The 18,438-nt window shown below is 31.0% G+C and overlaps 1 protein-coding gene across 1 annotated transcript in view; it reads left to right on the top strand.

The window, feature by feature from the left end:
• The window catches only part of LOC129227227 (WD repeat and FYVE domain-containing protein 3-like), a 228,147-nt gene that overhangs the window by 146,451 nt on the left and 63,258 nt on the right, over window positions 1-18,438 (top strand). The window contains exons 35-40 of the mRNA XM_054861735.1: window positions 9,003-9,191; window positions 9,350-9,551; window positions 10,515-10,586; window positions 10,668-10,754; window positions 12,036-12,174; window positions 17,875-18,025. Of these exons, the coding sequence (XP_054717710.1) occupies window positions 9,003-9,191; window positions 9,350-9,551; window positions 10,515-10,586; window positions 10,668-10,754; window positions 12,036-12,174; window positions 17,875-18,025 (840 nt within the window). The remainder of the gene's footprint in view (window positions 1-9,002; window positions 9,192-9,349; window positions 9,552-10,514; window positions 10,587-10,667; window positions 10,755-12,035; window positions 12,175-17,874; window positions 18,026-18,438) is intronic.

The raw sequence follows: 18,438 nt of genomic DNA on the forward strand, positions 1-18,438 counted from the left end.
GTTTATAATTTTCTTCAAAAAATCAATTTTTTCTAAAAAAAAATTTTGAACAACAAAAAAATGTTGAAATTTTTTCAAGTTGAAAAAGTACACAGAAAAGAAAGTGTAAGGGAAAAAAAGCTATCGTAAACAATATATAGGTATCCCGCATTTATTTTATACTTCTGTGATTTTCACAAAAAAAAGGCATTTTACAAGGCTTGCTTGGTTAGAAACAGGGTTTCCAATCCTGAAATCCCGAATCCTGTGGCATCCTGTATGATATTTTATGAGATTAACCCCCACAGGATTTCTTTTTTTTTTTTTTTTTTTTTTTTTTTTAATGGCTATTTATTGCTTTTCACATGTTACACAAGCAAATCCATCAAAAAGCATAAATATTTCAGCAATTAAGTTTCTTGAGTTAACAGACTATTAATTTCAGTTTTGAAAATAAATGAAAGGCTTTTTTGTATCCAAAAAAAGGGGGAAACTCTGCTGATTTCTTTTTTTTTTTTTTTTTTTTTTTTTTCCAGTTTTGGACAATTTATTGCTTCTACCATTCCAGTTTCTACTGTTAAAGAAAAAGAAATAATTTTAAAAGGAAGCATTAACAATGCTCTTTTGAACTCAGGTAAGTGATTTCCTCAATATTTTTATTATTTAGTTGTACCAAATATTAATCACATGCCTTCTTAACATTATTTAAAGTGCAAAATCCTTCTGAAATGTTTTATTACTTGACTTTCTGATTCTCTATTCAACCTCTCATAAATTTATTAACATTAAAGGCAATTTCTAAATGACTAAATTTTTCATTATATCATCTTTTTATTGTTTACATGCTTGGCTAATATTTGCTCAATATTTCTGAATTTTAGGTTATGAGTTTTTTCTAAAAATGAATAAATATTGCAAAAATATTTTCAGTTTTTAAAAATAATTAAACTATGTAAACAGATATTAATAAATATTTCTAAACAAATCCTTGGTTTAGTAATTTTGATGTTCCGTAACCCCCCCCCCCCCCCCAACGGACACCCTCCAAATTTCAAACACCCCTTTTATGCAAACAGTTTTTAATTCGCAGGCAGTAAGGCATTGAGCTTAATGCAATAGAAACCTCTCTACAGACACCCTCAAATACGGACACAGATGCTAATTTGGAAGCCATTTACATGGATCTTCCTTTTCTTGCGGACAACTGAATTTAGGAATAAAAAATAAATAAATTTCGAGAGTAAAATAATTAAACATTGGAAAGTTTGCTATACAGTGAAACCTGTGTAAATTGACCACCTGCGGTGCACTATTTTAGTGGTCAACTTAAACAGGTAGTCAACTTACAGAGGTGGATTTATATGATAAGGGCTAATTCCATGCTTGAAAAAAGTGGTCAACTTAGACAAGTGGTCAACTTCACAGGTTTTACTGTATTTATAAAGTTGATGGAACACATTTGTTTTGTAGAGTTCAGCTGGATAAAACTCTCTGTCTTAACGAACAGAAAGCCGCTCTGGGGAGAAATTTTCTTAAGACGTTTAACATTTTTTATGAGCACCATAGATAGCATGAAATTGAAACCTTTTGTTGTCCGGAAAGCAAACAGACTCCAGTTCTTTAAAGGTCTGGATTAAAAGCATTAACCAGTTGACTGACATTCAAATTAAAAAAACCTGGAGGGATGATAACCAGCAAACCAGTATTATGTCAGATCGGCTTTTGATTTTGGAAAAAGTGCTTTCTGGAGAAAGAGGCATGTTGTTTTCTTGATTGATCAATGCGACTTAATTTCAAACGTAAACAATATAGAGACCATCTTCTTGTTAACAAACGCGTCAAAATGTCAACTAAAGGACGACAAATTTTAATGCTAGAAAAATGATGAATTTGCAAGTTTGCAGTCGCTAGTGCATCAATTAAGGTTTAGAAACGCAGCTTGATGTAACATAACCTGATAAAAAACGTTGATTATTTCTATATATTTATATACTATCTATAACAAAAAAATCGACGCGCCAAGAAAGAATTTTCAGATCTTGGTGCATTGATTTTTTTGTTATAGAGTGTATATTTGAAAAAAAAACAGTAAATTAAAAAGTTGTGAAGATATTAAAGTGTATATTATAAAGATATTTTACTTGAGAGTAAAAAATGAATAATGTAAAATAAACAAATAAAAATGTAAAACCCCTCTCCTGCAGACACCCGTCTGTTACAGACAAAAATGTTTGACCCGTTAGTGTTCGCTTTAGAAGGATTTTACTGTATTTAACCTTTTTAACACCATGTTGATACTAAGATTTTTAATTTTTTTACAATGGTTAAAGAGTTTTCCATTATTAACCTTTTGTTTTGTGTACTGTTGTTTGGAATATCAATTATTTTCTTTCAGAAAAAAAAGAATTTGTTGATGCCAAAACCAATCAAAATATATTGCTGAGAAATCATTGCCTTGGTTTGCTGTATTCCATGTTTACAAAATCTGGTGTTACAAACTATCAGTAAGAATAATTTTTTTAGTTACTAATAATTACTATTCCCTTGTGTAAAACTGAAGGAAGTATTATATTGATGAAAAATTTCCCTCTATATATATAGCTTCAATTTTGATCACCCATGAATGAATTTTGAGTTTTTCTATCACTCTTTATATTTCAATCTGTTTCTTAAATAGTAATAACTTTTTTATATTTTTTTTATTGATCAATAAATACTGTTTTTCTTTAAAGATTTTGTGAAGCTGTTGTCAAATGCTTGGGATTTGATTGGATTCTTCTATTTCTTCAAGAACACTTGCATCAAAGTACTGTTATTTGGGGTTTAAACATCCTAGCATTGCTTTTGAGTCATCAGCATTTGTTGCAATTATTTAGAGAGTCATCAGCTAATGGAGGTTGGCTAGCTGAAACTGATGCTGTATTGAATAGCCGAATGGATGTTGTTTTAGGTTTGTGTTAGCTTACTAATTATTGATCATATAAAATTATTCAGTTTATAAATTAAAATGGCATGACTGAAGGTGACGAGCGACCCTGGTGAAAGTTTTTACAAATTGTTTTTGGCTCTCCGAAAAATGAAGTTTTTAAAAATACTAATTGAATAAATTATTTAATTTGATTTTGAAAGAGAATAAAGACACTATAATTTATTCAGCGAGAACTGATAGTGGAAGTAAACAAAGCAACCTGGCTCTTGGCGATACTGATGTCAGATTGGTGATGAGAAACAGCACCAAACAGATAAGCCAAATGTTCCGGAGAAGAATCACCAATTCAATGAGTAATTCATGACAGTGGCAAATGTTGGTGCCATACAGCAACCCTCTTTGTTTACTTTCTGTATCAATTCTCCTTGAATGAACTATAGGTGTAGTGTATTTCCAATTTGGAGTTAAAAAAAGGAACAAATTGAAAAAATTGCAATATAATTCTTTACAGAAAATATTAGATATTTTTTCCCTTGAAGACCAATTACATGGAAGAATTAAACTAGTAAAAAAGCTGCAGTAAAAAATGATAAGATAAATTTCTAAATTATTCTAACTAATTTTAATATACATTAGGTCTCTCAACAGCTTGAGTTGCCTAAAATTATTTCTTAGCTTGCTTCACAATTTTGTCCCACAACAACCTGTTGTTTGGACTTGTCCTTCCAAGTTTGAATTTTCATGCTATGCATATTCAGTTTTGTCCTTCCAAGTTTGAATTTTCATGCTATGCATATTCATTTTTGCTATGTATTTATACCTTTAATATACTTTGTGGGAGTTAAGCTAATATTGACTTAATATTGGTTTAAAATATCTTATTCGATAAATTTCTGAGTATTATGAAAAATATTTTTTTCTTGTTAACAGGTTTTAATGTTAGCGGATCTAATCCAAAATCATTCGGAAGTGTTGACGTTACAGAAGAAGCTTGCCATGTGCCTGGCTTCCAGCATTTGCAGTATTTGATGGTGCATCATACTGAAATTACAGAAGCATATTTTTTGTTACTATCTGTTTTGCTGGGTCTGGTTCCTTCACCTTTGCCTTTGGATGTAAGAGTAAGTATTCAAAAAGAATCTATAATACACCTTGTGAAGGAGATTTTATTTCTGCTGCAAAGTATGTATTGTTGGGGATCAACTAACTTGGCAGCATTACCAAGCTTATGCAGATTCCAATCCCAGCGTTATATACTCTGCCAAGTTAGCTTAGCCCTAAGTATTTGTAAGAGACTCATTGCTTCCATGAAATTGTTTCTTGTGTAACATTTTTTAAAAGAACATTTTTAGATGGATTATTTCAAGATATGTGGAAACTCTAAAATGTAAATAAAATTTTAAGCCATATGTGTAGTTTATTATTATTATTATTTATTATTAATATCAAACAGTTGTTTTTATTGTAGATTGCATTTCACGTGTCAAAATCAGTTTGCCAAAGCATTATTTAAGAAATAATAGTTTCATGTGACTGATTTTTTCTTAAAACTCGAATGATTGTTTTTTTTTTTTTTGTTTTTTTTTCAACTTTAGTTTACTATGGATGATGTGTGGTCTTACCTTTTTGGTGCACCCACTGGACAAACACCCAGCAATCAGATAATTCCTAGAGGAGAAATATGTCAAGAAGCTGCTGTAGTTGTTTTAGCGATGATTCGTACAATAATTCATGCAGTAAGTAAAAAATTTCTGAAACATTTTTATTGCTATAATTATGTTAAGTACTTTATGAAATGTACTTATTACAAAGATGAGATTTTTCCGGCTTTTTCTGTTGACTTTTAGAATCTTTCCTCCTTTTCTTCCTTTTTTTGCCTCTTTCAGGCCTTATTTTTCGCAAAAATCGAAAAAAAAAATACGTTTTTTTTCAAATTTTTGGTCCCCGATTTCTTATTTTTTCTATTTTCCTCCTTCGAATCTTCATCCTCCGCGATATCTGCCAAAAACGTATGTTTTGGAATCGTGCCAACGATGTCAAACACGTGCTGCGCCGAAATTTGCATGCTTCGTTTGAGATTTCAATCTTTTTGCATCCTGCAAGTATTTCAATTACTTTTAATGTTGGGTAGTTTTTCATTATATGCTACCTTATATCTGCTTATTTTATTCATCATTTCAATAATATTTTTATTTTTTTAATTTATTTTGGAAAAAATGCAAAAGTCAATTAAAAAATGTGGCATGGCACCCACAGTCTCGAGTTTTATTGAAACTTGGCATGGTTACTTTTTTTGTGTATTTTAAGAAAGTGAAAAATATTTATGGTGAATCTCAAGCCGTTTACGCTTGACAGCCTGTTTTGAGATTTCATGATTAAATGAGGCTGCTGCAAGTTGTTATTTGACTCCAAAATCATATTAGGAAGTTTTTAAAGACAAATTTTATGTTCCAATGCAAGGAAAAGATAACCAATCATTTATATACTTATAAATTTATTTATTTTCAATTCTTACTATGAAAAGTATGTTCTACCACATAGAGAAATTTTAGATTTTTCTCTCCGTTGAAAATTTTTACTTTACAAACAGACCTAATTTTAAAATTTATGTTCTCACTTGTTTAACATTACAAACTCAAATGATTTTAATGAAAAAAATGTATTTTTCTCTAAAAAATATGAAAAATTGACACTATTGTGTGATGCAGCCAAGATTGACCTCTGACTCCCCCAATCCTTTTTTCAGTAACTCAGGGGTTAGAAATCATTGCCTCTTTTTTAAAATTTAGATTTATTTATTAATAAACACTCTTGCAAGAAATGGTACAATGCAGCAAACTGTGCAAAATTATTACTTATACTTAATTAAATACGTATTACCTTTAAAACTGGTAAATTAGCTACTTTTCATTGAATTTTTGAATATCATGGCTTCTAGGTTCTATTTTGATGCGGTTTTGGATATCATCCCTTTTACGAAATTTTTTTGGATTTCCTCCTTTTTGCTCTCTGACCACTCTCATCCCTGTTATTAGTTATGCTTTATTTTCTGCTTAATATGCATTGTTTATTAATCATTTATTTTACAAAAAAATACTAGCAACAATTTTTATTGGTTTCATTATATTTCCCAACCATTAATTCATCTTAAAAAAATAACTGGTGCCACCATCCAACCAGTATTCTAAAATGTGCTCTTTTGTGAAAAAAGGTTGGTTAAGGACCTATGAGCTATTGCATCTATCTCTTATATAATTAAAAACTGAGCGTATCTATGTATATCTAAGCTTCTTCTCCCGAACGACAGTGGACTGACCATCGAACCAGGTATCGATGGATTCGTAATCTTCCCATCTTCATGTTTTTCTATTTAACATAATCCTCCGATAATAATTAGTGAAGATATCAATTAAAAACTATTAACTATGAAACTTGAATTTCGACATAAAATTCCTATTTTTCGAAGGCTTTCCTCCATTCAAATTATTATTCAGTGCTTCATCTCAACTTTCCGCAACAATGCTTTTATTAAAATGTATAGCGTGAAGACAACCATTGAGATGAAAGATCGGTTGCCTTTTTTTCTCGAATATGAACAGGTAAAATTCTTGTTTTTGTTTTGAGGCTTTTCCTGTAATCACAGGGGATTTAAAATGTTTACTGTTTGGGGTTTTCCGCAATCTGCCGCAAAATATCAGACTTTTTTTTTGGTTCAAACCCGAGTGTTGAACTCGCGTCACTTGGCATAACTTTTATTTTCGAGGTGGACCGTGCAAAGCCGGGCGAAGCAGCTAGTTTCTTTAAATTACAGTTTAAAAAAAACACTTGTTGTTAAAAGAGCAAGACAAGATATAGACAAAGAAAGTATCTCTTTGTAAATTTTTTCTTAAATTGAAATGTTGTCAATGCGACAACTGATAATGCTTATTTCAGAAAGTCCCTTTTATATTTGGTACGATTTTAGCCCATGCACATTAGAAGTCACACTTTAAGTTTATTATCTAAAAATTAAAATTTTCAAATGAACTACGCTTTTGACTAAGTGCAAATGATTTCAGGTGAGGCAGTTAATTATATTTAATGTGCATGATACTTTTGCTTTGGACCAAACGATGATCCAATCCTTGTACTTATCTTTACCCCTTAGAAAATTCTATTTTACCCCTTTGGTGTTAATTACCCCCAGGTTTAGAACCGCTGGACTAGACAAATGCCACCTCAGCATTCTTCAAGCTCTTTTGAGTGGTCATATTGAAATTTACTGACATAAATCGTTTTATTAACTTTTAAATGTTTTTGCAATACATTGAAATTAGCATATGTCTAAATCACTTTAATATTCATACAAAAAATCCTTACATTCAGTGAGAGCCTGTATATCTGATTTTATTCCCCTGCATGTATTCAAACATTTTTTATTAGCTATATTATTATGTCTAATCTGATTTTATCTAAATTATTATACCATACAAACTTTTCTTGTGTTTCAGATTGGAGATCAGGATGAAGAAATATTAGAATATCCAGTTACAATATTGCATTTTTTTATCTCCTTGTACCATAATCGATCTGATTTCATTACTGTTTGCATGACTCAAGAAGTCATTTCTGCTCTAGTCGCAATTCTTTTTCCCCCTAATGTTCCTACAATAGATCAAGATAATATGGTAAACTCTCCAATGGACGATTATCAGGTAAAATGTTTAGAATTTATTTTATTTAAGCTTAGGGTCTATGTAATATTTTCATATTTTGCCATCTGCTTTCTTATTTAATGATTCAAGCTAAGTGTTGTGCTGTGAGTTGAAATTTTTAATGCTGGAAAGTAAATATATCGTGTACACAAAGATTGGCGCACAAAGTAGAATAATAAATCTATGTATTTCGGTAAATATAAAATATATCAAAAGACTTTTTACCACATGGTTTCAAAGATAAAAACTTCTTTAAAATGGAAATTCCAAAAAAATGCAAAGATCTTCCTAAATATCATCACTAAAATAAAGTCATACTGAAGGAATAGTGGAATAATGTTCCATTTAAGCTATAAAACGAAATTCAAATTGGTCCTTAATTGCATGACCTCTATTTATGCTTTGAGCTTACACACTGGTGTTAAAATGACTTGGTTAAGATTTAAAAAATAAATAAATGAAACCCTGTGAGTTTTGAATGAAATAATTTTATTTTCATAAATTTATTTTTTTGTGACTATTCATTTCTAATGCTATCATTTTGTACAGTTGTTGTTTCAATTTAAAGAACACCAGATTTTGTGGACTAGCTGGTTTCTTGGAAGCCTTTTAACAAATTAATAGTACTAAGGTTGCAAATTCGAGCTAGGGTAAATAAAATATGGAACAACATTTTGTGCCCAATTAATGAATTGTGGGAAGAAAGAAAAACATAATCTGAAATTCATCATCCTTGGCTGTGACCAAAACAGAAAGTAACAAAGGTCTTAATTTTTTTATGATGATATAAACAGAATGTTAAAGCATCTTTGACCAATGAGTTGCCCTTCTATCTTTCAGGGAGACAGTCAACCAATTTCTATTTTTTTCATTTATTAATAGAAATCCCAAAAAAAGTTTTACACAAAAATTATTTTCTTTTTTTACTTCTTTCAGCACTCCTAAAAGTCATGACACCAAGGGTTCCCATATAGGGGGCAAGGGGGGGGGGCTAGAGCCCCCCCCCCCTAGAAATAAGAACTTCTTTGCTTTTAGTACTTTTTTCTTTGCAAAAATGCAAAAACATTTCTTCTCCACCCATTAATGAATAATTTATTAAAACTCAAATTTTAATGACTCTAATCTGTCCTGAAATTGGTTTCCATGGAGAAAATATCCTACTAAACCATGATTAAAATATTTGAGTTCCCCATTGCAATTTTGCTATGGGTGCCCATGCATGGCACTTTTGAAAAAAATTTTCCGATTTGTGTATTTTACTCATGATTTCATACTAACTTTACCAATTTAACTGAATTGAATTCTATACCTACAAAGAATTCCATTTATACTATATTATTAGCTTTTTTGATGTTTATGAATTTAAAGCAAGATTAATTTCATGGAGATTTCTTTTCTAGCCTTATTCCAGTGACCAACAATTTGTTTTCCTGCAATCGAAAAGCTGCTCTAACTACTATGAAAGAGATTCATTGACGACACATAGTGCCAGAAAATATGTTATGGATTTTTTGCGAGTTATTGTTGTCGATAGTTTTTCATTACAGCCTAGTCCTAAACAAGCGCCAGTTATTGATCTACTTTTCGAGGTAATAATTTAAATAATTCTTCTAGAAAAACGAGTAATAATTGATATTTAAATATCTTGCAAATGATACAACATTGATTATTGTTTAACACCAAGAAATTCTTGTGATGAGCCTTCCTCCCTTTGAAAATGTATGTTTTTTTTTTTTTTCATTTGTAGGCTATTCCCATTGATTCTACCCATGATCAACAGTGTGAGTTTCAAATGGATATTTTATCTCTAGTCATGGACCACTTGCTGGCTGCTGATGTTTTATTGGGAGAACAAGCTGCTATGCCCATTGTGGGTGGTGGAAGCTATAGCAATATTGTGCCAAATGTTTTCTATTTTACTAGTTGTCTTGTGGATAAGTTATGGCAAGGTATTTTGAAATTGAATTACAGCTTTTAGTTTCATGTGCCTAAAATGTTGATATGAATCTTGACACAGGCATCTCTTGTATAACACGGTACTTGTACAACACTGTTTTGATATTACACGGTACCAAATTTGCGATTATTATAACACGGTTTCGATGTTACACGGTACAAAACTTGAATTTAATGCTTCATGGTTTTGATATAACTCGAAAGTTATGTTTAAAAAAAATGGAATTTCATTTTTGTTTAATACATTCTATTAATGTTTGATGAAAGCTCTAATAAGTGTTTACTTTGTTTTTATAAAACTTGGTTTCGATATAGCATGTACACATACATCCCTTGATTCACATTATATCTAAATCTCATATAACACGGTTTCGATATAGCGCAAAGCACAGTTTCGATACAGCACGCTACATATTGACATGGTTTTTACTGTGTATATGATTATTTAGTGTAAAAAATAAGTTTAAAAGTTAGTTTTAAATAAGTTTCGTATAACACGGTTTCGATACTACACGGAACGAAATAACCATGTTATACAAGGCATGCTCCTGTATCTCGTGTTTATCAAAGTTATAAACACTTTTTTTTTCTTTTAATGGTCTTGTTGTCTTTTGGCATAGAAAAGTTTTTGCTATATCAGAAAGGTTTTTATGTTTCAGCATGCTAACTCTAAGAATTGTGCAATATTCCTAAATAAAATTTTTCTTACTATATAATTTCAAGTAAGACAAACATATTTTTGTTGAGATGAGCAATCAAAATGCCTTAAAAGTTCAGATTGTGAGCTAACTTGAGTAAATATTTTAATGATGGATTTACCTTGGAATTATATTTCTAGTGCTTTTTTTAAACACAAAATATTTTCTCTTTGTTCTCAGCATATAAATATGTTTTATGGTTTTGCTATCGAGTTGAAGCTTAGTAACAAAATAACTTAAAGTTATTTTTGTTTTTAGGCGTTTTTGCTAAAGATTCTCATAAAGTTCTTGATTTTATAATAAAGCTAATTGCCCAAGCTAAAAGAAAAGGTGAGTATCTTACTACCTTCATTATTCATTACTTGAAAAAAAAATTCTTCAAAATTAATTCTGTCATTATTCTTTTTCCAGGTTCATCTATAGCTTACGATAGTATATTTCATAGTCTAAACCGAACTATACTGTACCAGTTATCTAGATCTATGGAGAATGTTGTTGGTAAGTTTCGCTATTTAATAATTGTTGATTTCTGAAATTTATTGGTCTTCAAAATATCTTATTTGACTCATATTTATGAAATTATGCAAATATGTAAACAAAACAAAAGCAATAAATTCACTTGTGTTGTTTCTCCTTAATAATTTGCATCTTGTTGTTCTACAACTTTCAAATTATTAAAATTTTTATTTACTTTAATACTTAATGCTTTAAAAAGGAAAAAACTTAACACAATGATGAATGTTGAATTGAAATATTTGGTTTGTTTTTGAAAGTTGTATTGTAATTAATTAAGGTTCAAAACTTCAGTTTTTAGTTTTGTGATAATCTGGATTTTAAAAAAAAGTAAATTATTTCTGATTTTTAAAAATACTTTAAATGAAAGGTGTAAAAAAAGGTATTGCTGTTATGTCGTTATTTTTTAATATGATTTAAAGTAGTAAGTTTAGTTAAATTCCTGTTATCTCTTATTTAAAGTTCAAAGTATAACAATATATCTAAAATATGTTGATTATGCGAACTGGAAGATAAACGTCTTGCACTTTTGCAAAATGCTTAACTGAAAAAAAAAAATCTGGTTTAAAAGTGTTTTTTTTTTCTTTTTTTTCTTGATGTTATAGAATTGAGTTCCTGTATGATTTATTATTATTGTTATTATTATTTTTTTTGTGTGTGTGAATCAATTTTTAAAATATGATCAAAAATTTAATCATAAAATTAGATATGCTACTTTTTCTAACTGTAAGAATCCCCCCCCCCTCCCATAGTCTCTTTGCTTGGATGTTGAATAACATAGTGAAATTATTTATTTTGTTAGTTTTCTTACTCATTAAGATTTTGATAGTAAAAAGTGCCCAGGTTGCATTTGAGCTGCTCAGTCAGTACTGCTTCTGATATTTGTAGTTCATAATTTTGATAACATTCATGTATGATTTTTAAAATTGCTGAATCATAATTAATGAGTATTTGATAAAAGTATTTTAATTTAACTTGATATCATTAATTACATTATACGGATGCTGTTGAGTGTTGCCAAAAGCGTTTTATTTGTTCATCCTCTTCATTTTTTTTTTCAAGATTACGTGGTAATGAACATCATTTAAACTAATAATGGTTTGTAAAACTTGTTTACGAAACTACATCAAATACCTAACTATTTTACTATTAGGTTTTAGCCTGCAAAGATGGTATAGAATACTCTTATCAATTATTTTATTAAATTGTATTAAGTATTTTTGCTATTATAGTAGCAGATTGAAATGATGTGATATTTATCTATAGATCAAATGGTCGTACTGGAAGGCTTGCAAAAAATTGCTGCTCATAAAAATATAGTCTTTTTACCATTGAATCATGAAAATGAATTTTTCGGCTGTTTATGTTACTGCCTTTTACAACTTACTCAAGATCCTAGCCAATGGTATGTAATTGTTTCTTAAACAGTTTGCTTCTTTACTTTTCCAACCCTCTTAGGGGCATGACCACACCCACTACTCAGTGTTGTAATGCTAAATATTCTCTGACCATAAAGCAAGAATTGTTTTTTTTTAATTAAACCATTGTTGTTATCATGCTTTGTCATCAATCAATATGAGAGGGATTGTGGAATTATCTAGCAAACGAATTGAATCCTGTGCAATATAATTCTGTGAAATTACTGTTCAATATGACATTGATTCAGTAAAAATTCATGCATTATTTGATGGTTACTATGAACGAAATTGAAATACAAATTAATATCAAATACCAAACAAATTCATTAAGTAACTAAATCTGGTTTTTTTTTTTTTTTTTTTTTTTTTTTTGCCATGTGCTAATTTTTGCTTTACCCATATTTCAAAAATGTCTATTTTAGGAAAGATTCAGATTCGAACAGAGTCAAATTTGTCACTTTTGAGTTAAAGTCGAGATTTTAAAATAAAATGAAAATAAGTGTTTCTTGAAATAATATTATGGAATGGCATTCAGCCTATGGAAAAAAAATACCAAAATGTCACACCAGCATCACTACAACCCTACATGCAGTGTTAAACTACATAAACCAGCCTGCGTACACTCTTGCTTGCTGCCACAAGCGTTACCCAGGTAGCATTAACTTATCGGATTTTGCTCGGCCGATCATCGACTCCTCCTAAACTCATCGCGTAATGCACGCTGATATCGTTGCGATCAGAATCCGACAACGGTTTTCGATGAGCTGTTTTTTATCGGAAGACTATATCGTTACGATCAAATTTTCCGATGAAAATTTGCCGAGCTGCATTTCATCGGAAAAAGAGATCGTAACGATCAAATTTTCCGATGAAAATTTGCCGAGCTACATTTCATCGGAAAAAGATATCGTAACGATCAAATTTTCCGATGAAAATTTGTCGAGCTGCATTTCATCGGAAAAAGAGATCGTAACGATCAAATTTTCCGATGAAAATTTTCCGAGCGAAATTTCATCGAAAAACGAAATCGTAACGATCAAGTTTTCCGATGAAAATTTGCTAAGCTACATTTCATCGGAAAAAGAGATCTTAACGATCAAATTTTCCGATGAAAATTTGCCGAGTTACATTTCATCTTAAAAAAAGTAGGTCGTTTAAATTTTCCGATAAAAATTTTCCCAATCTAAATTTTTTGGAAATCTCCCAACTGTTAAAATAGGATAAATTTTATTATTCGAATATCCGACTATTGATCAAACGTAAGGCTATACGGATCAACATTCAAGTTTGAGAATCGGATGAAAAATGACTGAGACTTTGACTCCGAATCCGACTCCTGGATTTTGGAAGGGTTTACTTCAATTTGCTGCAAAATCAATTCAACTTTAACTCCACGATTCCAACGCCGATTACCTCACTGGAATTGCGAACAAAATGAGACTCCGGCTCTTGAATGATTTCTCTCTATCTCCAAAACAATTCCACTCCTGACTCCCAAAATTACTGACTCCGACTCTTCACTAGCTGGCGCCATAAGTATATTCACTGAATAAAATTCTCACTTTCCGTTCAGAAATCTGTCATGGCCTTTTGCCACCCGATAGATGGCGCCACAAATGATTTTCCATTTAATACATTATTTTCCGCCATGGAGCGAGCATGACTTGTCTAGTGGTTAGCATATGAATCTCGTATTCCAGAGGACTAGGGTTCGATTCCCGGCTAGAGCGATTAAGATTGAACTCATGAATCACGCTCATCAAAAGTTGTTAAATTAGAAATTAATTAAACAAGTTAATAAAAAAATAATATACATTAAGTGCCGAAAATACCCCTCCTGCAAGTTTTCTTCCCACGGTTATTTTTTTTCCTCCTTGCTTGTCCCTATGTCGTAGTTGTTACTACTTCTCATCGTATTTTCATCCTAAATTCATCGGCTCGGAACAACAGCACTGCTCGTATATTGCTCCAAATTTCGTCGTATTTTCATCCAAAATTCATCGCCTCGGAACAGCACTGCTCGTATATTGCGCCAAATCTCATCGTATTTTTATCTAAAATTCATCACCTCGGAACAGCACTGCTCGTATGTTGCTCCAAATCTCATCGGTATAGGGAGCAAAATTCATCGGATTCCGATGATCGGATTCTACTATTGCCGATGAGACATATTGGAGCAATTTCCGATGAAAACTCATCGAAATCCGATCATCGACCGATCAAAGTTTGATCGGATTTCGATGAACGGCCGATCATCGGCCGATGAGTTGATGCTACTCGGGTAATTATTGATTGAAATATTTTAATATTTATGTAAATATAGCTATCTTATGTTTTCCCCCATATTATGAAAATATAAACATTTTAAACTTGCTTTTAATCCTTGTTATTTACATGAATCTGACTGAACTAAAGAAAGTTGTAACAGTGTTTTCAGAATTTTTTTTTTTTTTGGGGGGGGGGGAGGATTTTTTTAGCATTTAAAATTTTTATACCTATATTCAATAACCAGGTACCCAGGTAACCATTACACTGCACATCAAAAAATACCCATTCAAAATGCTTCTGACACCATTTTTGATAATTCTCATATAAAATGAGCCCTTGAATCAAAATATGATCGCTGTTTTCCTCCATTGCCCCCCCCCCCCTTTTATATCGTGCCCCCTAATTTTCTTCAGTTTTCAGCAGTTACATAGCATTTATTTATATTTGATGAGAAAACAGCATTATATTCGCCATTAAAATTCTTCTGAAGGGTTAGAGAAGTGTATAATTCAAAAGCAAGAACATTTGTAGCAAGTTGGGACATTCAAGCGAGTACCCCCCCCCCCCTTCCCCCCCAAAAAAAATCTAAAAAATCCTCACTAATGGTTTTTTTTTTTTTGATAAAGGGTTTTTTTTAATTTTTCACTTATTTTCTTGGTGTAAAACCAAAGTATTGGACTTTCTTCCCATGCCCAAAAAATATCTTCATGCTGTAAAAAAATAAAAATTATAAACACTTGAAAACATTGCATATTGCATACGAGTCACACTGCAGATCTTAGACGGAGAAAAACTTTCCATATTATTGACATTTATTCAAATTACATTTACAGATATAACTAAGATTTTAAATGAAATTAAGTATATTCATAATATGGATTAATCTATTTTTATATTTCAGAAGGCACTACACCCATTGTTTATCACCATTCGATCAAACGCTTCGAAATTATCAAAACATTTGATCAATCGTGTCAACACCAGATCTTGTTTTGTTATAAAACAAATAGTTGAGATTTTTGGTTGCTCTAGAGCTACTTTTATTATGATGTGAAGTGGAAAACAATATTGTGGCTTTTTTTTCTTTTTGTTGATGTACGAACATATTGTTACATCATGAGTAATACCGAATTAGGAACTTCCCGTCTCTACATATGTAGACAATAATATTTTAGTTGAAATCTGTAATCGGCCTTTTTTTTTTTTTGAGAATACCTACAAATGTCAGACGGCATGACAGCAAAGGTTGAGCAAATGATAGTGAGGATAAAAATTACAGATAATATTTTTGATGCAACTGGCCCCATGTGGTCAGCAGGCCGTAAGTTGAACATCATTTGAAACGCATTTTTTGTAACAGACCATTTAGTGTGAAATGTAAACATAAAACGCTGGAAAAACAATAAGCCATTTCGTTTTTTAGTAAAAATATCATACACACATTTCCCAAGATAAAGATGGAAGAAAACGTTTCATTTAAATAGAGACTTAATATATCCAGTATTAGCAAAAAACTGGAGAAACGCATTTTTTGTAACAGACCATTTAGTGTGAAATGTAAACATAAAACGCTGGAAAAACAATAAGCCATTTCGTTGTTTAGTAAAAATATCATACACACATTTCCCAAGATAAAGATGGAAGAAAACGTTTCAATTAAATAGAAGAGGTTTCAAAAGAAAAAAAAATATTTTCCTGCTCTAATCTTCGAAATTCAAAATGGGTACGCATGTACCCGGTTATTTAGAGTAAGGTAAAAGTTTGGTCATTGACGCTAGGGTTAATAGGGTGGGTCAAAAAATACTTTTTTTTCTAATCAATTTCTAATAGCGCAGAAATCTTGCGCATTACCATCCTAATAATGTGGTAAATAATTTTTTTTTTCATTTGAAATCGCGCAAAAGTCCTCAAGTTGGGAAAAAATAGAAAAAAATCAGCAATTTTTAAAGACGTGTATTTTTTTCAAAAAATAATTTACTTCTTTTCTAATAGTATAAAAAATACACTTTGTAATTATCGAAATGTATAGAAAAAGCTTGGGGCACTTTGTCGATCATTTGAATTTGCGCAGAAAGCCTTAAATTACCATTTTTAAAGTAAAAGTCATATTATTTCAAAAATTATTCAGCTGACATAAAGCTATAAAAATATACTATTAAACATCCAGTTTTATGTTTGAAATACATTTCTCTTATGATGAAATGACTGACGACTCACTACGTGCGGGCCTGTCATTTCAAATTTTTCCATGGGGAGGGGGGGACAAGGGGTGAAAATTCAGTGGAAAACAGCAAAACTCACGCCCACCCAAATGTAAATTTATTTATTTTTCAAAGCCTTGGTGGGGGAGGGGTCAACAAACCACCCCCTGAACCCCTAAATGGTGGGCCTCATCAGGTAGCGGTGGCAGCAAGTCGAATCCAGCTCAGCACTCTACCCAATCAACCAACCAATTTGGGTGTGATTCATTATGCTGAAGTTCTTTAAAATCTGACTTTGTATGAAATGTTCTTGATCTGGTTGCTATTTACTATGAAAACCTTCTGGGTTTTCATGCTTGCAACAGTTTCTTGCAGCCTCTGTCACAAGTTTTGCACATCTCTCTACCGTTTGAGTGTGGTATCAAATATTCAAACTGTGGCAAGGCTGACACTGAAGTTCAAAATGAAGTAAATTATTTTTTGAAAAAAATATACGTCTTTAAAAATTTGCCGATTTTTTTTTTTTTTTTTTTTCTATTTTTTCTCAACTTGAGGGCTCTTGTGCGATTTCAAATTTTTTGAATAATTTTTTAATTTTTTTACCCGTTATTAGGATGGCAATGGGCAAGTTTTCCGCACTATTAGAAATTGATTAGGAAAAAAAAATGTTTTTCGACCCATCCTACTGATTAACCTTAGTGCTGAATTTGGTTGTTGTTTCTGAGATCACAAATTGTCTTTAAAAAGAAGTGTGAAATACATAAATAAATACACATGGCATTTTTTTTTCTCAATAGCCTACTAGAAAAGGTTTCAGAATGTTGCAAGTTATCAAAAGAGAACAAGCTACAAAAGCCTATCATTGAATTGGCCAGAAAAGATTAATGTATTAACTTTTTTTTTTTTTTGCCAAAACTCTGTACCAATCTGTGAACACCTATGATGTGAATTTTGTCTTATTACTTACATAATGTCTGAGAATATACCTTTCAAGCTAATAGCAAATTACCTCAAGCAATAACAGTGGAAATAGAATTATAGGTACTAGGGTATTTTCAAAAATGTACAAATCACAAGGATCACACGTAACTAGAAACATAAATTTTTATGACATTGAATTTGACTTTTTTTCTTCAATACTTAATTTTTATGTCTAGTTTTACAATGAAACATTTTTTTAAGAATGTCTTTTAACCATGAATTTCAATATGTTAACAGCACAAATTCTAATCAACACTCTACTTGGCATGTACCTGTAAATTTTGAACAAACTGAAAGTAAACATCGTACATCTGCCCAAGAAGCTGCTTCCTTGATCTCTAATGCTGCTAACAGAGTTTGGGAAGAACTTTATATGTGCCGAAGACAGGTTTGTGCTATGTTATATAGTTGATAGTTTTTAACTGTGAATGGTTTAATTTTTTTAAAAAAATGTGAAAGCTTGAGCTTATAAATATATTTGAACATTTTTTGTTTTAAGTTAATAAACTCAGGCATTGCTAGTTATGCTTTTCTACAACTTTATTTTAGATAGTTACTGCTTCATTCTTTTATTTCTTTATTTTTAAGTTCTAAGGGCACAATAAGGGTATTTTTAATGGCAATGTAAGGAATATTAAAATGTTATAAGTAGTCGTTAGTAAATATTCTCAATTTAAAAAGAAGTTTCGTCTCTGAGTATTGTTTTTGCTTAGCAAGTTGAAAATACAACCACAGTGTATTTCGAGTAAAAAAAAATAGTTTTTAATACTAACGTGTTGTTAACGCCTCTGTGTGTTCCTC

Source organism: Uloborus diversus, chromosome 8 (assembly GCF_026930045.1).
Source record: "Uloborus diversus isolate 005 chromosome 8, Udiv.v.3.1, whole genome shotgun sequence".
In the NCBI taxonomy this organism is placed as follows: domain Eukaryota; kingdom Metazoa; phylum Arthropoda; class Arachnida; order Araneae; family Uloboridae; genus Uloborus; species Uloborus diversus.